General features: G+C 39.8%; 2 protein-coding genes across 2 annotated transcripts; both read right to left on the bottom strand.

Annotated features, from left to right (window-relative positions):
* Positions 1 to 7,791: 7,791 nt before the first annotated feature.
* On the bottom strand, positions 7,792 to 8,954 carry LOC128737438 (farnesol dehydrogenase-like). The gene is made up of 3 exons (XM_053832074.1): positions 8,350 to 8,954; positions 8,161 to 8,295; positions 7,792 to 8,079 (listed from the first exon to the last, which is right to left on the bottom strand). The coding sequence occupies exons 1-3, from the start codon at positions 8,923 to 8,925 to the stop codon at positions 8,038 to 8,040; spliced, it is 753 nt and encodes a 250-aa protein (XP_053688049.1). The 5' UTR covers positions 8,926 to 8,954; the 3' UTR covers positions 7,792 to 8,037.
* A 5,794-nt stretch (positions 8,955 to 14,748) lies between these two features.
* LOC128737629 (zinc finger protein 37 homolog) lies at positions 14,749 to 17,037 on the bottom strand. The gene is made up of 4 exons (XM_053832305.1): positions 16,852 to 17,037; positions 15,271 to 16,790; positions 14,943 to 15,200; positions 14,749 to 14,878 (listed from the first exon to the last, which is right to left on the bottom strand). The coding sequence occupies exons 1-4, from the start codon at positions 17,017 to 17,019 to the stop codon at positions 14,770 to 14,772; spliced, it is 2,055 nt and encodes a 684-aa protein (XP_053688280.1). The 5' UTR covers positions 17,020 to 17,037; the 3' UTR covers positions 14,749 to 14,769.
* Positions 17,038 to 25,118: the final 8,081 nt, after the last annotated feature.

The raw sequence follows: 25,118 nt of genomic DNA, 5'->3' as shown, positions 1-25,118 counted from the left end.
TATTGTACGTTATATCAATAAATTTCTTAAGTCATATTAACCTTATTGATTACTTTCTTCTATCTAAAATGTCCTAGATCATGCATGTGATAAACGTGATGCAACAAGCGTCCCGCCATGTCGTGAATAAAAACGATGGGCTTATTTTATGTGGTAGGAGATAAAGCATTTCGAAGTACTGAGGGTAAGCACGTTACTGGAGCATCAATTACTAAATTTGCCTGCCAGGATTTACAGTTTCGTAAAGCCATTGCAATCATCTAAGGAAGGTTATCGTCGGTATAAAAAGATCGACCTGGCTTGAAAAAGAATTGATATAGGTCATTGGTAAAACGGACAAAGCAGGGGCCCAAGTTGCTTCCCCGCGGCACGCAAGGAATGTTACAAAATGAATCGGACTTCATATTCAGCCTACGAAGTGTCGATGCGGAGATCGACTAATCAACCCCGGTGGAAACTAGATATAATGTTTTTTACTGGATACTTTTCGGTATGTTTCACTACGAGGGAGAACACGAGTAAACTACTTCGATGCTAAGTACAAAATCCACTGTTGAGACCTGCTCAACGGCTTTAATTTCGATATGACATATCAGTGTGTGTGTGTATAGCAATCGAGTCTCAGTGAGACAGACAGTGAGATCATTTTTATCATTTAGGTCTTGGCTGTTATTGAGCCATTTAATGTATTCTACACTAAGGTTGTATATCGTCAAAGAAAAAAGTGCTCCTGCGAATGATAAGTGTAATAACGATGAATAGCCTTGTCAGCCTTGAGCGTCTGTTCGCATATCAGGCTCTTAATGGCTTGACGATGAAATGTACGGTTGTACTCCAGGTTATGAACGGCTCAGCACAGCGTCATATCCGGAGCGGGCGGCTGAATTATGAAACGTAGTGTCTCGGTACTAAAGCTCACGACTGCGGCTGTTTCGGAGTGGGCGGTTGAGTTAAGAAACGTGGTGTGTCGACAAAAAACGATGGCAGCCCCATCGCGAGACTCGAAAGTGTGCCTTCCTAAACTAAACTACTACGAACATTCGGAGTATTAAACATAGACCTAAGCGATGAAGAAAAATGACGAATGGAAACTCGGTACTTGGAAGTTGAATTTCGCAGGTGGCGGCCGGGGGCTGCTCGAACAGCTTGAACCCCGCAAACTCGACATCGCAACTCTGCAGAAAATCTGTCGGAAAGGAAAGAAGGTTTGGAAGATCCGTTTCCATTTCCGTTTGCAGCACGAGGTGGGGCAGCTAGAGCCAAGTCTGTCCAAGGCTGAGAGAAGATGGTTGTGATAATGATGAAAGAGTCCGTGCGGACAACGCTAGCGCCATACTGCGTTGATGATGATGAATTAATGAGGAGGAAGAAGAGATGACAGAACTTGACTCTATGCAGACCCGCTACAATTGTATAAGCAATAACAATGAATGTACTTATCTTGATCTTCTCCTTCCTTTTGTTTACCCGGTTCTCTGCATGGGTCAGTCAAGTTCACCCGTATATTCGTAATAACTTAGGGCCTACGTTGACTTCACGTCGTCCGCTCCAACGTCTTCAACCTATGGCTGATCCTTCGTTGCCCCCCACGCCAACGTACGGGTCACTGTGGGAAGCTACGACAGAGATCAGACAAGGAAAGGGGGAAGTTTTAGTTAACATGTTGATTCTAATTTTCGGGTTAGTAATATCACGAGGATTCAAAAATTCTGTCTGCCCATATCCTATGCTACTACTAACTACTCGCTAGGAAGGACGCTACTCATCTCTCTAACTACCCATGTCATCACGGTCGGCAACCCAGCGCTGTTCAACCACCTACGCTCATTAAAAGCCACAGCCGCTTCTTTACATGCCATCATTGCAGTATCGTAGGTGTTGGCGTTAATTCCCGAATATTTTTTGCGGAATATTATTCAAGAGCAATATTATCGCTCAGCACTATCGAAGAACTACTTGAACTTCCAAAACATAGAGCAGATACGATACATATAATGGGGACTGGCACTCGCTCGTATTATTCCCAGTGGCAGTAGGAATTGCTTATTTGTAGCGGTAGTCAACCGGTTTGTTGGTATGCTCTTCAGATAGTCGTCAAATTGAAGCATTTCTGTAACTAAGAAGGATATGGTGGATCATGTAGAACAGTGATGGCCAAACTGCGGCCGTTCGTGATGATTCGTGTGGCCCGCGGACTGATTTGAGGGATGGCAGACTTATGAATAATTTTTTGATGACACAGGGGTCACTCAGTTTAATCGTAGTACCTCGTGCATTGTAGATTTTATTAATCATTTTTGATCTTATTGCTTTCCGATTTAAATCTTGTGGTGATTCCTGGAAATCGGTTTTTGTTGCCGCCTATTTTACATTTTGCTATGCGCAAGAATGGCCAGAGTACAATGCGGCCCGCGGACTCTTGGGACGATCTGATTTGGCCCACACCACACCTATGTCTGGGCACCACTGATGTAGAACTTCATTTAAAGATATGTATATATGCCGTGTTGAGTGCAAACTGTTACTGAAGCAAGACTTAATAAGATGTTAGCGAAGTTGACAACCCTCCGTGAGGATGGTATTAAAGCGACAAAATCCGAATTCTATGGCCATATTTTAAGCACCATCTTTTAAGAAGTGGGAATGATGGTATTTTGAGGATGGCCTTCCGCTATCCTTTGAATAGGCCAAAGAATCGAATACCTGCTTTTACTTGAAGAGCTTTACTCCAAAAAGATCTAGGTAGAAGTGGAATTCCATTTGAAGTCTGCCAGGATTGGGCAATGGATAGAACAAAATGCATATCGAGGCTATAAAGCTTTTCGAGAGATCCACTGAGTCCGACCGCGACGATAGCAACAAGAATGGAGAGGAGCAGGCCGCCGATGAGTTGCCACCGTCCGACTTGATGGATTCTCCAACAGCAGCTCATCAGCATTAGGAGAGTCTTTGGGAGACAAACAGAGTCATTCATGATAATTTTATATTGTTTATGTCTAATTATTTATTTATTGTATTTATATTGTTTATATCTGACTTAAACTATATTACATTCTACATGCGGAAATAAAACTTAGGCGGATGCCGAAGTGCTCGTCAAACTACCTACCCATGGGAGGGGAAAAAAGGTTTGGAAGATTCACGGCGAAGAGGTCCAGTTTTATTAAAGCGGTGACACTACCAACGAACTAGGAATGGGCTTTGTAGTGATAGATAGAATGCAGGATCGCGAGGTCAATCAACGAGAGGATTTGTCTATTGAAAAAAAGTTAACCAGGACAGGATTCTATTTGCTGTTTTTTGCTCAGTATATGCCCATTTGATGGATTTGATGGTTCAAAATCAAGCGTCAGTACAGCGGGTGAGACGTCGGACTAGTTTGTGACATTAGATTTATCAGACTTATTACATCTTCAACATAGTTGCACAGAGAATTTACTAAACTAATGATTGGATCCTACGTCTAAAAACAGTCTTACTTATTTGAAAATCATAAGCTTCACCAACTTCATTGAAAACACGGCAACACATGGCCCAAGGTTCGTTGTACCTATCCGTAGTTTGTGCGACGTGAGGGCTGCCACAGTAGGATACGATTTCGGAGCTGCTTTCGGGGAACATGAATGTCTACCTGGCTTAAGAGAGAGCTGCATCGACATTAGATAGCTGGAAGCAAGGTGACGGGCTGTTAAATTAAGTTTTCAACATTGCATTGGAAGATGCTATTCGAAGGGCAGACGTGCAGAAAAGCGGTACCATCATCACGAAATCTCGCATGCTCCTAGGGTTCGCGGATGACATCGATATCAGCGGTGTTAACCGTAGAGCTGTTAAAAAGGCGTATATGCATCGTACGAAGGAAGCTGCGATGATGGGGCTTGTCATAAACTCTGCCAAAACGAAGTATATGGTGGATGATAGAGAGCGTGGTAGCCCTTCGAGTGTTGGAACTATGGTGGTGATATATGGTGATACTTTTGAAGTAGTCGACGAATTTGTTTACCATAGTACGTTACCCAAGTAACCACAAGCATATTGGCTGTAGCTCGGCATCGCTAATACCAGATAGCGGCATATTAGCAATTCGCGTGGTTATAACATTTATATAAACATCGTTAATGCGTTTAAGCATTACCGTAAATTTGCATTATAAAAAGCACTATTTGCGTATATAATGCTTCAATACGTTGCTTACAAGCTTTAGGACAAATCTTTTAAACGTACTGTAAGTGTTAATAAAATTCTTATACCTGACTTGCTTTTTGCTTATTTACTACGGCCAGTACTCATGCTGTGTTTCATCTAACAGCTGCTATCTCTTTTCATCCAATTGAAATCTAAAACGAACGCTACACATAAGTCAATATGGAAATTGTGAAAGATAAGTCAAGGTTTCTTCGCAAAAGCCCGCCTAACACAGTTCTACGCCAGCTACGCGGTTGTGTCTGGAATACAACCTTCCTGATTTTTTCGAATTCAATTTCGTTAAAGCGCCGTAGTCCATCATATACCAAAAAACAGTTTCACGAAGCCGGTCTAGGAATGCCCATGAATGCCCATGAATGCCAGCCCATGAAACCCAATCTTTAGGAACTCAAAAGAGAAATCGAGTTACTAAAGACCATTAAAGCCGTTGGCAAGGACCGCCTAACACACTGTACAAATATGGCCGAGAAACGCTGGCAGCGGTTATTGCCCAGTTGTTTCCAAGATTAGGGAGGAGGAGAAGCTACCGGAGGAGTGGATGGAAGTTTGTTTGTCCCACCTATAAAAAGGGTGATCGGCTCGAGTGTCCCAACTATCGCGGCATAACGTTAGTAAACGTCGCCTACAAGATACTCGCCCAGATCCTGTTACGCCGACTGTCACCGGTAGCACAAGGTTTCTTATAGAGAATTATTAGGCGAGCTACATGGGAGCTTGCGCCGCTACGGACCAAATTTTTACCATCCGTCAGATTTTGCAGAAATGTCGGAAGTACAAAATTATCACGCACTTAACTAGTTTCTACGGCAACAGCTAACGGATTGAGAATTATATCGCGTCGGTACGAACTCATCCATACAATAAATTTCTGTAATGAACCAAACCGCGTGCAACAAATAAATCCTGTTCAACGTATGCAATGCGGTTAGACGTAAAATCGAGTACATTCGTGCAAACAGGTAGCCCAGGCATAAATGCGTGTTAATCGGTGGAGCTGGACATACAGTTTTTAGTTCGAGATAAAACATAAATAATAACCAGTGCTAGCCACTAACCTGACGCAAGAGCTAAATGAGAACGTATACAGTTGGGTGGGAAATAGATTGCACCGATGCACAAAGAAAGGTTGGTCACTGCAGATTTCACTCATAGTTGCACAAGTGTTGCCTCCCAGTTGGCCTCGAGGTAAGACGCTAATCTAATAAATCAGTCGTCGTAGGTTCGAATCTCGGCTGGGAGGGAAGTCTGTCGTATAAAAACAGGAGGTCAAATTTCGATAACGGAATTAGTACCCAGGCTTTACTTGCACAAGTGTTTCTTAAATCAGTGGTCTCTTTTAACATTTACGTTTCGCGGCCGTAGAGCACCACCAAGAGAATAAGCATCTCATAGAGTGCGAGTTTCGTACGGAGTTGCAGGCTATGGGACCTCAGCTCCGAAGTCTCCGAAGCCCTGTTGTCAGACGCTATCCGCCTCTTTACTTCACGGCTCACATCGTTGTCACATGTCACATGTCAAAAGTATCGCCATCTATCACCAATACCCGAATGGCTACCACGCTCTCTTCCAGCCGCCATATACTTCATTTTGGCAGAATTTATACGCCTTATCCTCGCCGCTTAAGATGCGCTTTACTTACTAACTTAGGTGGCTTGCCGTCGTAAGATAAAACCTGTTGAACAAAGTTTCTCGGAATGTAACTCGGTTGAGGGCTACCGCTCTCCAATTCTTCGGACACCGAGTACTCTCCGCCAGATCTCGCTCCACCTGGTCTAACCATCTTGCTCGCTGCGCTCCTGGTCGTCTTGTTCCTACCGGATTTGAGGCAAACACCATCTTTGCAGAGTACTTGTCCGGCATTCTTGCAACATGCCCTGCCCATCGTATCCGTCCAGCTTTAGCCACCTTCTGGATACTGGGTTCGCCATAGAGCTGTGCGAGTTCATGGTTCATCCTCCGCCTCCATACTCCGTTCTCCTGTACGCCAAATATCTGGGTTAGCCTTCAGTCTAAAATATTTTTTGTTGAATTTATAGATTTTTGACGTAGGACTACGTCTTACGGCAAGTTTTGAGATAGGGTGTCATTCCAAAAAATCGAAAAATGCGAGCGTCACGAAAAATGAAAGGTTTTGAGCACTAATAGCTCAGCGGTTTTCCAATCGATTTTCAATATTCTTACACCATTCGATCAGAAAATCTTCTAAGAATTGACCCAAATGAAGAAAAGTATGGATTCTTGATGTTGAACTATTGAAAAATTGAAAATAATGAACATATGTTTTACCATAATTCTCGCTTCGTGATTGGTTGGAAGATTCTTTACGATGATCTAAACCTATACCAATTTGATATCTGTGCTTGGGAAGTAAGCCAAAACAAGTGACAGTTACCTCTTTTCAACAAGATTTCTTAACACCGCGGTTCAACTTAGACCATTTTGACGTCCTTGCTTGGGAAGTACGCCAGAGAGAGTAACAAAGCCCCCTCGTGCCAACAAATTTCTTACGAACGCGATTAAACCTAGTCCAATTTGATGTCTGTGTTAGGGAAGTGTGCCAGAAAAAATGACACAAGTTCGTTTTCCCAACAGATCGCAAATTCTTTACTTGCGAGACGGTTGAACCTCGGCGAACTATCTGTGTTGGAAAAATGTGCTACAGCTGTAGTGTTCGGTTATAATACGACTCTGTATGAATACGCATGTTTGCCATTTCATTAAAAGTGTAGTGGAAAGATGTGCAGTTGCAGTTGATAAAATAGGATTGAATTGGTAAAATCCCTTTAACGTGGGAAACCATGGATAATAAAAACAATCTTTAATTTCAGTAAGGTAGCAGGAAAGCAATAGTTTGTGTTCTTGATTTTGTTAAATTGTTTTTAAATGCACAATCTTTTGAGAATTGAACGAATGCAATGTTACTACTTTGATAAATGTTACATACAACGCATGTAGCATGTATACATGATGAATCGAATGATTATAAGCATGAATACATGCCACTATCACTACAAAGAGACTTACGTAGTCCTGCGTCACCTATATATGCGGTCGTGTCTTGTACACAACCCCTCTGATTTTTTTTTTTTGCATTTACAATTTTTTTCCCCTGCGTATAGGAGTATGTGAGATTTCGTGATGATGGTATCGCTTCTATGCACGCCTGGCCTTTGAATAGCACCTTCCAAGGCAATATTCGACTCTATTCAACATACGTTTCTGATCATACGAGACATACGAGACGTTTCTGATCGGAACGAGCCCGATCGGAATGCAGATCGAGGCGATTGGATAGTAAATTCGATAGACCGACACCCTGCTTCAAATCATCTAATGTTGCATACGACTCCGATGTCTCGCCCGCTATTCTGACGTTTGATTTTGAACCATCAAGGGTAGCACGTATAATCAGTTTTGTTGGAAAATCATGCCAAGAATAATCCGCCACAGCTCATTTAGTTTAACTCAATCGTACGCCACCTTGAAGTCTATAAACAAATAGTAAGTCTGCAAGCTGAGTTCTCGCAATTTGTTGAGGATTTGTTTGGATTAAAATAGGAAAAATAAAATAAAATATGACAGCTAAATATATTTATTTGCACTAGTTTTGCTTTCTTGGCGAAATGTTCAGTTTTTACGCTCAGCTATTTTTGGGCACGTTTAGTTAATCGAGACTGTAATAGGCCCTCGGCTTAAAACGCGCTTCTATTCTTAGCAGTTAACCTAATTCAGTAGACACATTTAAAATGGTTTTGGTAATTTAGAGGCATTTAAATGAATACATTTTTTTTTATTTATTGCATATTATAACTACATTCATTTCCGTTTCTATTAAAACCGCTCGCCAAGCGGCTTGATAGTAAGCTCTTTGATCTGTAAATAAAATCGGTTGATAACACATGAATATATGTATATATACAGAATCTGTATTCGTTATATAAACATCAGACAAACCTCGACATGTTTTGGAGTTGAAATAACGTGTACTACGCTATTTGCAATATCATCTGGTTCTAGAAATGGTATGGGCTTTTTTAGCAATTGTGGATCGTTGAAAATATCCGTTTTTACGGCTCCAGGACTAATGCTCTGTAAATATTGTTTTCATGACCCTTAGACCTTTAGACATAAGTATAGACTCACCGTTACTTTAACTTTATTGTTGTCATTCAACAACTCAATGCGCAATGTTTCCGTAATAGCAGTGACGGCATGCTTCGTAGCCGGATATACGTTGTACGTGGTTAACGTATCCACACCCACCGGTACACCATGGCCAACGACACTGTTCATATTTACGATGTGGCCATCAACATTGCGTCGTTTCATTGATTGATAGGCCTCTCGTGCACAAATTATAAGTCCAACAATATTCGTATCGACAACATCGCGGATAAGTTGTGTATTGCCAGGCTTTATCAGTAGGGTATCTTTGAGTACACCAGCGTTGTTTATTAAGACATCGGCACCGCCGAATTTACTGTCGATCATTTTAAACGCGGCAATAATATCCTGCTCATTATTTACGTCACATTTACAAGCGTGAAGACGATCTCGTACGTTTGCGGGAAGAGACAATTTTAATTCTTCAATTTTCTCTGCTCTTCTCGCCATTCCGACTACGATCATACCGGATTGTATAAGGGCTCTGCTGATGGCCCATCCAATGCCAGCACTTGCTCCTGTCACAGCTGCTACTCGGTTTTTCCAACGGTCCATCGTTTAACTATTATGTGTGCACTGCAAGTGTTCTATCACTGCACTGAAGCAGGGTTTGCATACTTGCATTTGATATATAGTAAAATCAATCATCATTCATTGTAATGACAGCCGTGATAATGTTGTTAATTACTTTGTCATTATTTCTACAAACACTAATGTATGTATTAATTAACCCTCGATAGTCAACAGGCATGATCATTAGGTTTTATTTGATAAGGATGTGTTTTTAAATTGTCGAAACTTTTGTGACTTATGGTGAATGTAAATCGGTTATTAAATATAAAGTAGTTTTAGATAAAAATAAAAAAAATATTTTGCTTGATTTTACTGAGCAAAGCCTTTCATTTCTTTGAATGTTCAAAATAAATTCAATAGTTAATGTAAAGCTCCTTCATGTGATTTTTTTATTTCATAATTTTTTGGTCACGTATCGTGTCTGCATCGATATGTGGGAAATCGATTCCACCCAGTACCACAAAAAATTGCAATAAATTATGTGCATTCTATGCAGTGGATGCAAGAGTTAATATAGTTAATAACGGTCACTTACTCACTCGTTGAGTAAAATCTGAAACCCTGCGGTTGCGAAACTGCTGAACTGCTATAAATAAAATTGGTGAAAATTGTGGGACTCGGTATTAATTATTGGTACATTTTATAATAACTGACACCAGATGCCTCAATAACGCATTTTTGTTATTAAATTTTTTTGTTAACAACAACGTTTTTTAACTCTAATCACGTGGCATTCAATCTTTGAATTTAGATTTTTACGATATAAGGTCATGTTTTTCAAAAAGGGTCTAATAGTCTGTTAGGAAATGACGAGGTTATTTCATTTTGATGGTACGTTGAGGCACAATGTTTTTCGTTCTCCCCGTACTCGACACTCGACAGTGACTGGGTTGAGTCGGGTTGCTCGACATGACTTACATAAAACGGCCAGTAATATTGTTGCTCCTGGTATATACTCGCCTCGTCTCAACATTCAGATTGAACCCATTTTAACCAGAAACCCTTTCGTGATCAGGGGTGACATTGTGATTCTCGCTTCGAGTGATTTTGGTTCATTTCGCCCATTCGATTAACGTGATCGAAACGAACAAAAATCACTTGAAACGAGAATCGCAATGTGACCCCAGAATTGTACCGTATGATGCTATAACGTCGATCGGAATTCAGAATAGGAATTTTGTGTTTGAACCGTGGTTTGAACAAAATGTTGAATCGAGGCGACACACTCTGAACTGGGAGTCCAACTGAAGGGCTTTGTTTAAGCTCAAAATAGAACATAGAGTTAATCACCGCTATTCTATATTTCGAACGGACTGGTATTTCGAACGAAGTTTCCGCCAGCAAAATCAAATGGGCAAAACATCTCGTTCGAAACAAGTCGAACGAAATAAAGGTTCGTTCGAAATACAGAATAGGGGTGAATAAGTCCATGTTTTCAAATTTGATATTTTGGTAATATTTGTGTTTTTGTATTGCTGAGACAGAAAACTCATCCAATATTGAAACATAACGCTGTATGCTTAATATACATAATTTACTCCGTTCTCAGTTTCAAGTTCTCAACATGGAATTGATGCATGTTATTATTGTGTCATCGGGAAAACAATTGCTCAGGTAAGGTACGAAAATTTTTGTGCCCCCTCTTGCTGGCAGAAAAAGGCTCCACTCTACCATAAACGACACCGGCCGTTAATCCGAGGTTAATCAAGTTTGTCGCATCTAGAGAAATGGCTATCTGTAGCACCTATCTACCTATTTACATAACTGGAAACACCCTACTGGAGAGACCCTCTCTAAAATCGACCATACTCTGGTTGATGGTAGGCACTTATTGGATATCGCAGACATACGGTCTTTCCGGAGATAAAACGTCCGCTTGGTGTTGTGGGTCTGAATCCGGTTATAATCGCTGATTATAGCTTGGTTCGACCCATGTACCTTCCAGCATTGGACATTGGAATACATGTCTAACGTATTCAACTCGAAACTAACGATGGAGATACGGCTAAACATTTGGTGGTTATTACTAGAAGGACTTCCTGCAGATTACTTTCAAAAAGTTGATGAGCGGATCGGTAAATGAAATTGAGGAAACCTGAACGAGCAGAGAAAGCATATCCAGGATAGGATCAATACTACAACGTGATAAACCGCGATTGAGGCCTACTCTACGAGGCGTGTGAAGTGACAAGTTAGATTACATTGCGCTGCCATATGCATCTTTGAAAACTCTTGATTTGGCTCTACTAATACCGAACGAAATTGTAGTCAACTTAAATTTACCGTGTCATGTCACTCACCTCGCAGACTAAGCCCTGTTCAGTACATTGAAGTGGCTTTTTATGCGGTTTGTTTTTTACGCAAATTTCGGAATTTATGCGGCTTTTTTACGCGATTTTAGGAATTTACGCGGATGTGCTCAAAACGTCTATTTTTTCGTGTAGTGTTGAAATCCATAAAGTTGAGATTTAGTAAATTTTAGATTTTTTCACGCGAATTTTGGAATTTACGCGGTTTTGATTTACGCGGGACGTATCCTTCGCGTAAAAAGCGACTTGAGTGTACTACTGTTGTAGTTGCTTCCAGTTAGTGGTTTGACGCAAGGTGTCAGTGAGTGACGACTGGGAAAAATCGAGCCAGAACTCACATGTTGGCTGCAAACCAGAGCAGAGAAGAAGAAGAGATTCTAAAGTTACCAGTATTGGGATTGCGCTCTTGCGGAAGCGAAGAATTGCTTCGTGAGACACAACACTGTAGTGAATATGATTGATGTGGTAGAATTCAGTAACTAAAGATAAATTATATAGAAAATACATACGATCTATAAAGCTTGCTCAGTCATACGTGATCGAATAAGGAATCAACTAAGAAATAACGATCTTTCTAAATGTCAGCACTGTAAAACGCAAACTAAGTTAGACTGAACGTTTGGCAACTAGGTAAATAATTAGCGCAAATTTTTTGAGGCAATGCAACATTTCCCGTAAGGTCAAGTAACTTTAGAAGCCAGCGGAAGATCATTCTGTGTACCATTTTCGAGAAGGAAGGACGCGCGTTTTGCGATTCGGATACGATATGGCGCATCCTGAACTAAGTAGAGTGAAAATTGAGATTCAAATTTCGTTATTTCAAAAGATTTTGATTTTTGGGCGAAGCGGCCCAAATTTCAATAAAATATTGCATGAGCGAACCGGATCGGCAATAAATAAAAAAAAAGTTGAGCGGAGTGGTCTACAGAGACTGTAGATTACAGAGGCGACAAGGAACTTAAAAACCGCTACATTTTGAATCAAAACGGAGAGTTACCTTTATTTGTGATGGTACGCATTCGCATCTTGCACTGCTTAAATTATACTTTATAAATTACAGCAAAGCAAATGCCGAAGCGTGGCTACATTATAAAGGTTTTGACCCGACAAACACCGGTGGAAAATACTTCGGTGGGAAAACAAAGGAAAAAGTGTAAAGTCAAAGATCTGTCTCGTGAATTTACAACTGAGAAGGCCAATAACGTACAGCCCATGGATGAGCTCTAAGAAAGTCAGCGAATTAACGAGGAACTCCTAGGTATTTACGGAAAAGAACTTGATAGATCCGATGTTGAAAGGGAAGCTCAATTTTCTAGCACAATGGCAGCTATACCTAATTCTGAAGAGTCAAGACTTTAACCAACTCTCCATCGCCTCCATTAACATACCAGAATGCAAGCCAATAGATGACGATGAGAGTCATCGCCATCTTTTGAAGCTTGGAAAGATCTTCTGGTAGACTCAATGGCATTGACGGGAGTAGAGGATGAACTGCCTAAGTTCACCATTTTCAAGGTTAACTACGCTGGTACTAAATTGCTCGAAATCTTCAAGAACACAATATTGTCAAATGACGATCCAAACATCGATCGTCTTCCATTCGCAAATGCAATGTCCAGGTTGAAGTTCTATTTTGGGCCAGGATCGGATGTGATGCTAATAAGGCGCAAATTAGCATTTTTGACTAGCGGCGACTGATAGAAAGTTTTCGGACAAATCACAAATGGAGGCATTAAGCCTTCGTACAATTTAAGAAAAATTTGTTCTATTAATTTTTTTACAGTTTTTTTTCGGCTCTTGCCGTATCAAAAATTTCTCTTCATTGTACTCGCTCCTGGGTTACTTGTCACCAATTCGTTGCACGTCTTGACACATGCAAGTTGACTTCAACCTGGTCGAACCATCTTGCACGTTGGGCCCCTCTATTCCTGGTGCCGGTTGGGTTCTTGAAGAGAATGGATTTCATTGCACAGTCGTCCGGCATCCTTGCGTCGTGGCCGGCCCACCGTTTTTTCCGTATGGACTCATCACTGCGACCAGTATCTTTGATCTATTGTGATATCGCCCGGGTATTTGCTGTATGACCCGCATCGCATTTCTTTTTGCTATAATCGCTATTGAATGAGCGAAATTTTATGCGTGCTTGTGTGATAATCGGGTTTACCTACAATACTTTCTCTACCGTCCCCAATTATAGCCATCTCTGGCGCAGCTAACCAGTGCGCATTTAACTATAAAAGTCCTTTTTGCACTGTCAATAGACCTTATCGGGATAATATAGAATTCAGCATGAAGAAAGAGTGACGAGGGGTCTGGAATAAACCCATGCTAAAGTTACTTTGACATCGAATAACCTGATTCTACTATGTTTCGAACTCACGACCATTCGCTTGTCAAAGTAGACTCGGTAACCTTGCGGCCTCAGAGCCCACCGGCACACCGTAGTCTCCCAACTTTCGTCAGGTGTACGATGGGAATTATTCCAAGCAGTGCCAGTAGCTCGTGATTCTACGCCTCCGCCACTCTCCGCTTTCCAGTTGTACTCCACCAAAAAAGTCCGCAATACCTTTCGTGCAAATACGGAAAGTGCACGTATATCTTCCGTAAGCAAATTTACTGTCTCAAGTCCGTAAAGAACATGCACATATTAAGTGCAATGACAAAGAAGGGAACTTTATTACCGAAAATCGGAGGAGGTCATAGGTTGGAAGCATCATTTTGATCTACTGATAAATAGTGAATAAGATGGAGCTGTTCACAAAAACAGGATAATGATTGAGCATGATAAACAAGCAGCGGATCCAGCAACTGTAGGCGAGATTGCAAAAACTGCTGGAGAACTAAACGATGGCAAAGCTGGTGAAATGGACGGCATCCCCGATGTTTTTTTTTCAACTCGGGATCGAAAGCTTGTATTGTTTATGAGAAAAAGCTATCTACGAAGTGGTTGGAAGATCATGTAGGTACTCTCTATCGACTCAAATGCAGCAATTATCGGGCCATAAGTTACTTCGTAAACTGAAGCTGTTATGTTACAGGTCACCTTTGCTGGCGGATACCACTATGGTTTACGAATGAGACGCTCCACGACGAACCAAACGTTCACGTTGTGGCAGACCCTCGATGAATTATAAATTTATGATTTAGTTAAGGTTCAAAGTTTCGCTCCAAATGAAAGTTATGTTAGCAAAAATTTATCATTGTGTTCTGACAGATGTAAAAATGTTACTAAACTAACAGTGCAGGTTACATCAACCACCCGGACGATATCACAATAGATCTACAGAATTGGTCGCAGTGATGAGTCTACACAAGAAAAAAAACGGATATAATAAGCGGATATCGAAGTGTTGTAAAGAGAACTACAGAATAGGTAAAATCGGATTTTAATTTGAATTACTCAATTTTATCAACTCAAATGCCCGACATGAGTAGATTGATATAAAACAAATTTTAATATTACCTAATACTATTTAAAACTTATCAATTACCTATATTATATTTCCACATGCGCTCGTTATTCATTTGTGGCATCGTGTGTTTTCATGTGAAGTTTTAGATGATGTTTTCTGCTAAAACACTTGCCGCATAAACCGCACTCGAAAGGCTTGAAACCAGAATGCAACCTATAACAGAGATAATGTTTAATGATAAATTTTCAACTTTTCGGTAGTTTCTTGAGTTACTAACCGCATATGTCCTTGCAAGATGCGCTCTGCTTTGAAATATTTTTGGCAAACATCACACTGGTACTTTTTCTCTTGGGCATGAGTAGACATGTGGTCTCGCCGGTGGCTGGAAGTGCGAAACTTTTTGTCACAACCGGCAACGGTACAGGCAAACGGCCGTTCGTCAGTATGCGAACGAATGTGAATGGTTAGATCAGACTTCTGGAGGAATGCCTTCGTGCACATCGAACAGTTGTACCGTCGTTCGGCAAAGTGGTTTCTAATAATTAATTAATAGTAATAAGAGACAATTGAAATATTTGCATGTAGTAGGACATGTAAAAACTTACTTTACATGGACTTTGAATGACGCCTTTGAGATGAAACGCTTGAAGCATATATGACATACTGATTCCGACTGCGGAATGGTTTTTTCTCTTTTTACAGAAGTCGGTGCCGAAACATTAGTTGACTTTTCATGCAAGTGCTTGCGGTTTATGTGAACAGTCATTTTAAAAAAATCGTTAAAACTTTGTCCGCAGCTGTATGGACAATCAAACCAGTTTCGGTGAAAGTAAACATGTTGTCGGATAAAGCTTGCGTCTGCAAACTGGCTGTGACAAATTCCGCAAACATGAATGTTATTAAAACCGTACGATTCCCAAAGCACACTCGCTTCCTGATGCGAATCATCATCTTCATCGTGAGTTGCGGCATAATGGTCTACGGCATTCGACAAGGAACTGAAATTTAACGAACATCTTCCGCAGGTTACTTCGGATATATCGTTTTTACGGAACGATTTCAGGCGTGGTAGACAAATGTCCAGTTCTTTATAAACTTGCTCGTGTTTTTCAACATCTTCAGATTCAATCAATTCATTTGGGTTAGTGGGGCTGCACGATGCGGACTCAAAATGTTTTCCCAAATCCACGTGGGTTGGAAAAACGAAATTGCAAGTCCCACAGCGATAGTAATCAACACTATCTATGACAGTTTCTAAACTTTGTTGATGAATTTCATTATGTGAATCGTATAGTGTCTTAATGTCGGTAATATACTGACAGTATCGACAGCAATATTTTGAATATTTAGCTGTGCTTACTGGTTCAGACGTTACTGACGAATTAATGCTTACCCCATCGAGAGCTTCGTAGGCAACACATTCATCTTGTTCATTCTCATTTACTAACTCGAGTTCTAATTTAACGTTAGATTTGGACGCAGTAACTGTTATAAGCTGCTTCTCGTTTTCATCATGCGGTATTACTCTAACATTCTTCTCCACTACCAGAGCTTCGATTGTTTCATTTTCGGTATCGGTAACTTCTTTATCCGAAAACGATGTATTTTCTTCTATTTCGTACATTAAATCCATTTCAGTAACATCATGCAATTCATTTTCCACAAATTGAGGATCCTTCGAAATATCTTCAGTAACAATTTCAACTTGAATTCCTGCATGTTTTAGATTTTTGGCTGGTTGAGCTACCTGGATTGATACATGTCGTTGATGATGCTCTGGTGTAAATTGAGTGAATGTATCTTTCAACGAAGGTGCGTTTTGGGTAGAAATATCTCTGAATTTAGGTTTTGAGGGTTTGTCAATCAAGAGAAAATGATTGTAAATATGTTCATCGCCTTCGGACAGTCTAATTATGTCAGTCTGAACCAGTGAGTTAACCTTTTCCTTTTTCAGATGCTGCGGGATTTGCTGTGTTGTCTCTGGAGGTATAGGTTTCTCTATTCCAAATATTTCATATAGCAAATCCTGGGATGTCGTAACTTTTTCTTTGAAAGAAAACAGTTCTTTTAGCTTAGTTTTACAGGTCACGCAAACGTTGTTCGGAAACACTCCATTTTTAACGGGCTGTAATAAACAAGTTAAAAGAAATACTCAATTAAAGGGTGCAATTAACGCATAGGAATACCTTTATAGACATGGTAGCCTCTATAATCTTTGGAAATGCAACTATTTTGCCATCCAGAATCTCGTTGCAGAAAATCGGCTTCAATTGGTTCGAGGTGAACTGCCCCAAACAAGTACGACACATTTCGTTTGCATTAACCTGCAACTCTAGATCCTCAGAATCTTTCATTTTCACTTTTTCGAACTTGAATGTTGTGTTTAAAAAGTAAAATTTATTATACAGAAAAAACCGCTGCGATAAATAAATAAACTTGAATTTCTAAAGTTTGTTTTGAGTTTTGACTTTGACAACAGTTTGATTTCGCTTGACGGTGCCGCAGTGGAGACACCTACATTAGTTTCGAGTTTGCGTGAAGCCGAATAGCGATTTGTTAAAGAGTCAAAAGACAGAATATGTCGGAAATAATTTTCACGCATTCAGCTACGGGCAGTTCTGTAGGTGGAAAAGAGGTCGTGCGGTGCCGTCATAGCGAATTCTCGCGTTACTTTTCAAAAGGACCTAAGTAACATTGAGAGACTCCAGAGACACTCTTATGGGTCCCTCTCTTCCGATTATTACGGCGACATAAACGCATTTCAACGAAAATTTTCTTAACGTTTAGCTAAATAGGGACACTAAGTAGCAACCGATTCATGCTAAGCTGATGATTTAAAATGCATTTGCACCGTCGTGGCAAATGAAAGAGAAGAAGCACAAAGAGAATCTCTCATCGTTTCTTAGGTCCTTTTGAAAAGTTACGCAAGAATTGATACAGGCAGAACAGAGATGCCAGATTTGTCTGTAGAAAATGTCTCCAGTTGCTCGGAAATCGGGAGGAAACTCAAACTGCTCGAAATCCGAATAATGAGCGCGTTTGGAAAATAATTAAGGTAAGGAATTATCTTCGGCCACGTATCCACTTTTTCGCGCGCGTAATGGCGGCTAGTGGGTACACTTTTCAAAACCGCTTATCAGCTTTTGGCAACTTCGCTCACGTGGGCGTCATAATTCTACAACAATAATCAAAAGAGGAAATATTTGTTGTGATCAAAACTTGGTGGAAAAAACTTGATGTGAATAAAGTTGCCAAAGGCTTGCTAATATTTTTCGAAGTTTGCACCCGCTAGCCGTCAATACAATACAATACAATTTCTCAAACATAGTACCTAATAAAATAAATACGCGCTTTTTAAAAGTGATTCTTGAGCCTAAATGGTGCCAACTTCTTTGGAAGGTGCATATTTCCTCCCATCAAACACGTAGAATAAACAGTTCAATTTTTATTATTTACCTTTTTCACGTGGAACTGCTAAAATTAAAAAATTGCGATAAAAAATAAAATTAAAAAATTGTTATAAAATTTCCTAAGCTGCGTACTCTGAGACCCTGTTTTGACGTTTATTAAAATGAAATTTCGAAAATTTTAAATTTTTGTAACCAAATATGAATCCAGACATGCCACCATAACTTTTTTTATGAATGTATCAGATCTCAAAGTTTGTGAAAAAATAGTTAAGCACCTTGTTTCACCTTGTTTCACCTACTTTAACATTTCTAAAAATATTTTTTTGAATTAACTCCTGAAAAATGCCATTTATTCATAAAACTCAAACGTGCGACCTCAAAATCGCGTCAACCAATGTTGACGTGATATAAAAGTTTGGTTTTGACGCCCTAAGCTATCATTTGAGGGGTGACCCCTGGGTTTTTTGATATAGTGCTGGGACACTCTGTAGACTTGATTTTGATCGGGAAATGGAGGAATTTGAAGCAGATTTGTTTTAATAAAGCATTTTGACAATGAAAAAAGTAAGAAAAGGTTTGTTAAAATATATTGTTTGGTAGTCTGATTTTTTTGTGAATGATAATAATACTGAGTAGTGCGATTGGATACTGTGGGTCATTGAATTATAAATAGATATGGAGCGATTGGACTCCGAAATGAGAATTTAAATACACTTCGAATTCAATTATATTTTGCCGAACGGGAATTCAATTGCAATGATAGGAACGATTTTTCTAAATTAACTTCTAATCATTTATTTGGTTGTCTATAACGCTTCAAACAGTAAAGTTTGTTGTTGCTTTCAGACTTGTTGAGCTCACATTCACAGAGTTTCTTGTTAAAATAAGGCCAACGAATTCGTCAGAAAGATATTGAAATGAATCATTTTCTTTTTTGCAAATGACTGTATCTAAAAGTAAATTTAAATACAGCGAGTTATAGGTTAACTTATTTTTAGTGAGATTTGGTAAAACGAGAAGAATATGAGCAAATGAATCCGGTCGGAAACAGTGCAGCACAATGATTCAAGAAGGTAAATTTTTGAATAAAGGGAGCAGTGCATTTGAAAGTTTGATTTGGATATTTATTTTACTAGTATCGATTTGACAAAATGAAAGGACCGAAAAATCTTATAATATAAATTGCTTAGCAATTTCTCATATAAATTCTGTTGACGATGATGATTTCTAGTTGTAGCAGTGCAATTGAATACTACGACTTGTATTACGAGCCGATACGGAGCAATTGGACTCCAAATGAGTTGAAATGAGCGATAGGACTCCTAGATGTAGTAACAGTGCAATTAGACACTATGAGATTTTTTTAATAAAGAGCCAATACGGAGTAATTATCGACTAATATTTGAAAAGGGCGGATAAGCCAACTGCCAAACAGAACGAGTGAGAGTTCATTTTCCTATGCTGCTCCAGCAAAAAGTAACTCTCGCTCGGTCTGTTTGACAGTTGGCTTATCCAAATTCCAAACATTTGGCTTTTATTAAGTTTATCGAACCTTTGGCAGAGTTCAAATTTTGTAAACTTAGTCAATTTCCAAAAATTTTATGTAAACCAAACGTGTCGATTTCTATCTTAAATAGCAAGTAAGACCGTATAACAAAGGCTCCTTTCACCACTAGGTGGATTAAATCAGGTTTTATTTTAAGATATAATTCTTTTCGTTTCTTCAACTGCGAGCGAGATAAGTAAAGTTTTCGGATATTACAAAATATGACTAAAAGACAAGTGTTCGGATTGATTGAGGGAATATTTAATAACAATAAACATACTAAGAGTTAATTATCCGGATTATTCGGATTATCCTGTACGACTTGAAAGTCTGCCCCCAGTTCCGCGAGCTTCGCGTTTTGCGCGTAAGTTCAACTGCGACATGCTTTTGAAACCGTCAATCTCCTTGGCGTTCAATCCAGCATTGGGTATTGAACGCATTTGACGATTCCCTTGAATTTGCTGATGTTTCTGTAAATCAAGCATAATTAATGAATTTTTGTAATAGAAGCACATGTTTTTCATACAAAATTTGTGTTTGAAGCTGTCAAAGCTGGTGGTGGCGGAACATCGGGAGGAGCCTGTCTGGCAATCTGAAATAATCCACTATGGCAAATATAATACGAAATAAGCATGTATTGTTACACGTACTCGATACAAAGATCCTGCTGAGGTCTCTAAGGCTGGTGGTGGAGGCTCATCGGGGGGTGCTTGCCTGGCAGTCTGGAATGCTTGAATTTGATTAAAACAACCTATAACAGTAATTCAATAATATACGCACTCGATGGAAAGCTGGAGGCGGAGGATTTTCTGGAGGTGCCTGTCTGGTTAACTAGAATGTTCAAATTTGATAAACAATAATGAACATCGACTATCGAGTATCTATATTTTTATACGTACACGATGCGAAAATGCCGCTTGGGTCCCCATAGTTGGTGGTGGTGGCGGCCCATCGGGAGGTGCTTGTCTGGCAGCCTGAAAGTATGGGTTTGAAAATCATTGTTAAGCATGATAAGCATCGTTTCATGTACGTACTCGATGCAATGATCCCAGTGGAAATGGAAATCCATTCGGCATAGAAGGTGGAGGCGGAATGTCGGGCATTTGTGGGTTTCGTTTAGCCTATGGTTTTATTGGAAATTTATTATCTATTCACGTACATACCGCAAAACAATTGGAGATTTTCGTGGTATAAATTTCAAAAGTTTAACGAATATAACATGTGAAATGTAGAAACCTATGAGGTATATAAATTATATTTTTATTGTACAGGTTTTGGCCAAAATTATAAACATATTCGAATTAGGTGATTTTCGTTTCTACTATACAATTGACGCTGGTATCACAGTTTGGTCTGCAAATTAAAAACTATACGATTTTGAATCACTTACTCTTGTAATGATGTTTTCTTCTGGAATGGCCAAGGATGTAACCAGTAGAACGGAAAAAAGAATGCACAGTAAATTGCAATACTTTGGAGAACCCATTGTGTCACTACTAACGAAGTGCTTTGCCCCAAGTGCGGTAGCTTTATATACGCTAAAACTGCTAAAGATCACTTGTTAATGATTGCTGCTGGTACTTGTTAACGGTGATAAATTGTTTGGTTTGTTTTTACACGCCAATGTCGATTCAACGATAAGTTCAACAAACAAATACGGAAATAGTAGCATTTTACCGGAAATTTATACATGTCGTGTGTCAGCCATAGTAAGATTTATCTTTCCGGTTACTTCATGTAGAAAGTATCATCGCAAGCTGCCTTTCCTCAGTTATAGGGTATATTAACCTTTATTGTTGTACTTTTTTTCTTCTCTGAATTGTTTTGATATAGGATTTGTTTACCTTATTATGGAAATCTGCATTTCATTTTATGCAATTATTAGTCACGGTTCTTCATTTTATTCAAACCTAATTAAATCGGAATGCCTTTTCTGAATTTTTACCAAGCGGTATGGATTAACTAATGTTTGTTCAGAGTTCACAATGTAGGTTCTAATAAGAATGGGTTTGATCAGACTATTAAATCGAGGCAATTAGCGTGAACGGCTTTCCATGACATACACTAGAATTTCTATAATGAGTACTCAAAGAGGGGTTACACGGCACATTTTGCATGAGATAATCACAAAGACCGCTCAATGGATCAATGAATGTAGCTAGTTTTGGAGTGACAACTACTTGTTTCTGGCGCTAGTGTACATTAAACCGTCTTAATATACTAGCGTCAAAAGAAAGTTGTTGTCACTTCAAAACCAGCTATCTTCAATGATCCATTGGCATCGATCCGATGTATGATGTTAGTCTACCAAGCTAGTCGTCGTATGTTCGAATCTCGGTTAGACCGTGCTTGCTAAATAGAGTCAGTAAGACTATTATACGAGCCCCGTCTTGTCTCGTCATTGTCTTGCACTCAATCTAACAGCCGGTTGCGCAATATGACAATAAGGAAGGGTTAAATCTTAGATAGACGTTTAAGCCCAAAGCTTTGCTTTGCTTTTAGGCGCAAAGATACACCGTATTTTGATGATAAGCAACATTTTTCCTAGCTCAAAAAGTTTCACGGCCTAAATAATAATAATAAAAAATAATAATAATAATAATAATCAAACCCTGATATTATTCACTGACAATCCGATATGACTCCCCATATATTTTTTTAGAAACTTGCCATTCGAAAATTCGACAACCTTTATGAACTTTTCTACAGCTGTAATGCTTCGATTACAGCTTGATTCGATCCATGATTCCCCCAGCTTGGATAAAAGATTGTGGTATACAATCACTGTTGGATTCTATTGATCCTGTGTTTCTTCTTTCTACTTTCTTCTATCGTTCCCTCCATTTAAAAAATAACCTAGACAAGTTTAATATCTCACCCGATACGCTGACACTGAACCATCAAATGAAGCACTTATCACGTGGACAGTTAGTCCATCGTGGAACAAACCAGACTCTTGTTCGCCAGATTTTCTGTAGCTGATTCAGCCTATGAAACAGGATGCTGTAGAGAATTTCGCATCCAGGGCTGATGCTTGCTATGCCCCTATAATTACTGCATTTGAGTCTATGGTCTATGGTCGATGGTCGATGTATTGTTAGATTAGTGTCGTATCTCGAGGCTAACTAGGGAGTCCATATCTTTAGTAAAATTTGATGGATTGCCCTTTTTACCTTTGTTATACTATAACAAAGGTTTAAAAATTGGTCGAAAAACACGAAATTGATCCGAGGCCAAGTCACATATACCAATCGATAGGGTGTGTGTGTGTGTGTGTGTGTGTGTGTGTGTGTGTGTGTGTGTGTGTGTGTGTGTGTGTGTGTGTGTGTGTGTGTGTGTGTGTGTGTGTGTGTGTGTGTGTGTGTGTGTGTGTGTGTGTGTGTGTGTGTGTGTGTGTGTGTGTGTGTGTGTGTGTGTGTGTGTGTGTGTGTGTGTGTGTGTGTGTGTGTGTGTGTGTGTGTGTGTGTGTGTGTGTGTGTGTGTGTGTGTGTGTGTGTGTGTGTGTGTGTGTGTGTGTGTGTGTGTGTGTGTGTGTGTGTGTGTGTGTGTGTGTGTGTGTGTGTGTGTGTGTGTGTGTGTGTGTGTGTGTGTGTGTGTGTGTGTGTGTGTGTGTGTGTGTGTGTGTGTGTGTGTGTGTGTGTGTGTGTGTGTGTGTGTGTGTGTGTGTGTGTGTGTGTGTGTGTGTGTGTGTGTGTGTGTGTGTGTGTGTGTGTGTGTGTGTGTGTGTGTGTGTGTGTGTGTGTGTGTGTGTGTGTGTGTGTGTGTGTGTGTGTGTGTGTGTGTGTGTGTGTGTGTGTGTGTGTGTGTGTGTGTGTGTGTGTGTGTGTGTGTGTGTGTGTGTGTGTGTGTGTGTGTGTGTGTGTGTGTGTGTGTGTGTGTGTGTGTGTGTGTGTGTGTGTGTGTGTTCGCCTGTTTCTCAGAGATGGCTGAACTGAATGGTTCGCTATTACTTTTGTTTGAAAGGTGTTATTGTTTAGTAGATCACTATTGAGTTGTTTCGTGATACGACGTTTCGTTTAAAAGTTATAAGCAAAAATGTGAAAAATACGTGACACGGGTTTCTTCGGAACTACATGACCGATTTCAACGATCTTAGTATCAAATGAAAGCCCTTATTAAAGCTAAATTGTTCAGGAATTTTTAAGTGAAAACAAACAAAGTAGTTTAAAAGTTATGCTTAAAAAACCTGTTTTGACAAGGTAGTAATTATCGCCTGTTTCTTAGAGATGGCCAAACCGATTTATGCACTATTAGTCTCATTTGAAAGATAATATATTCTAATAGATCACTATTGAATGGTTTTTTGCTTGGACGTTTAATTTGCAAGTTATGAGCAGCCGTATACACCACACCAAAATAAACAACAATTTATAATGATTTTAACCAAGATAGTTTACCTAATTTGAATTATTTTAATACCAAACGAGAGGTTTTGACACTACGAATATATATGCAAAATTTCATAAGAATTGGTTTTACCGGTAAAAAGATATTAATCCTCGAACGCTCGCGCCAACTTTTGCAACACAGTTACTCGCGCGCACAATAGCCCAAAACCAAAGAAAACGCGCGCACTAGAGTTTTGACTAGAAAAACTTGGTTTTAAGTTTATCGAACCTTTGAAAGAGTTTCTTGAAATTGAATGCTCTATCATTTGGTAGAATTTAAATTTTGATTAATCCCCTTAAAAGTGAAATAAAAAAATATTTTTCTTCAGTGCCAATATAACACATTGATGTGTTCTGCAAAGTTATAGAGCATATTATTACAAGAAATTTTGCTAAAGACAGTAACCAAACTTGTGCAGATATTGTCTAAAATAACCATGCCCTGACAGAATCTGTGTCAGGTGGAAGTTGACTTCGTCATGGCGCCTGTTGACCCATCCGGATAGTTCCGGGATAAGCCTATGTGTCCACCGGCCTTTTGTGGAATCAGACCATGCCCGCTGCCATGTGATCATCGAGGCCGATCTTGTGGTACTCCGTATGCCTCTAGTTTCACGTTGATAGAAGCACTCTACGTCCTCGCTGATGATGCTACCAATAGGCATCATACCCACTAAGAAGCAGATTGCGTCATGTGAAACTGTGCGATACGCACTCGCCACTCTAAAGCACATGAGACGATAGGTGCTTTCCAGCTTGGCTAGATAGTTTTTGGTACCTAACGCCGATGACCACACCGGTCCGCCATACCTGAGTATGGACTGAACCACGTTGGCTAAAAGCATTCGCTTGCTGCCATATACCGCAGAGCTATTAGACATCATACGAGACAATGCCGAAATAGCTGTGGAAGCCTTCTTGCAGGCATAGTCGACGTGGCTCCCGAACTTGAGTTTGTCGTCGACCATGACTCCAAGGAGTTTTAAGGACCGCGTTGACGAAATAGTGCAGTCCCCGACGCTGATATGTGCTTGCTGCACCGACTTGCAGTTGTTCACCACGATAACCTCCATTTTATGATGCGCTAGGTTCAGTTTCCTGGATCGCAT

Source organism: Sabethes cyaneus, chromosome 2 (assembly GCF_943734655.1).
Source record: "Sabethes cyaneus chromosome 2, idSabCyanKW18_F2, whole genome shotgun sequence".
In the NCBI taxonomy this organism is placed as follows: Eukaryota; Metazoa; Arthropoda; class Insecta; order Diptera; family Culicidae; genus Sabethes; species Sabethes cyaneus.
This window is presented reverse-complemented; position numbering and strand designations above follow the sequence as displayed.

Bases quoted from the DNA above. Each gene is read 5' to 3' on its own strand.
- LOC128737438 (XM_053832074.1), bottom strand. From the start codon at position 8,925: ATGGACCGTTGGAAAAACCGAGTAGCAGCTGTGACAGGAGCAAGTGCT. The intron at 8,296-8,349 runs GTGAGTCTATAC...CAATATTTACAG, and splicing joins ACAATAAAGTTAAAGTAACG to AGCATTAGTCCTGGAGCCGT. The intron at 8,080-8,160 runs GTTTGTCTGATG...TTTTATTTACAG, and splicing joins CAACTCCAAAACATGTCGAG to ATCAAAGAGCTTACTATCAA.
- LOC128737629 (XM_053832305.1), bottom strand. From the start codon at position 17,019: ATGAAAGATTCTGAGGATCTAGAGTTGCAGGTTAATGCAAACGAAATG. The intron at 16,791-16,851 runs GTATTCCTATGC...TGTTTATTACAG, and splicing joins AGGCTACCATGTCTATAAAG to CCCGTTAAAAATGGAGTGTT. The intron at 14,879-14,942 runs GTTAGTAACTCA...TCTCTGTTATAG, and splicing joins ATCTTGCAAGGACATATGCG to GTTGCATTCTGGTTTCAAGC.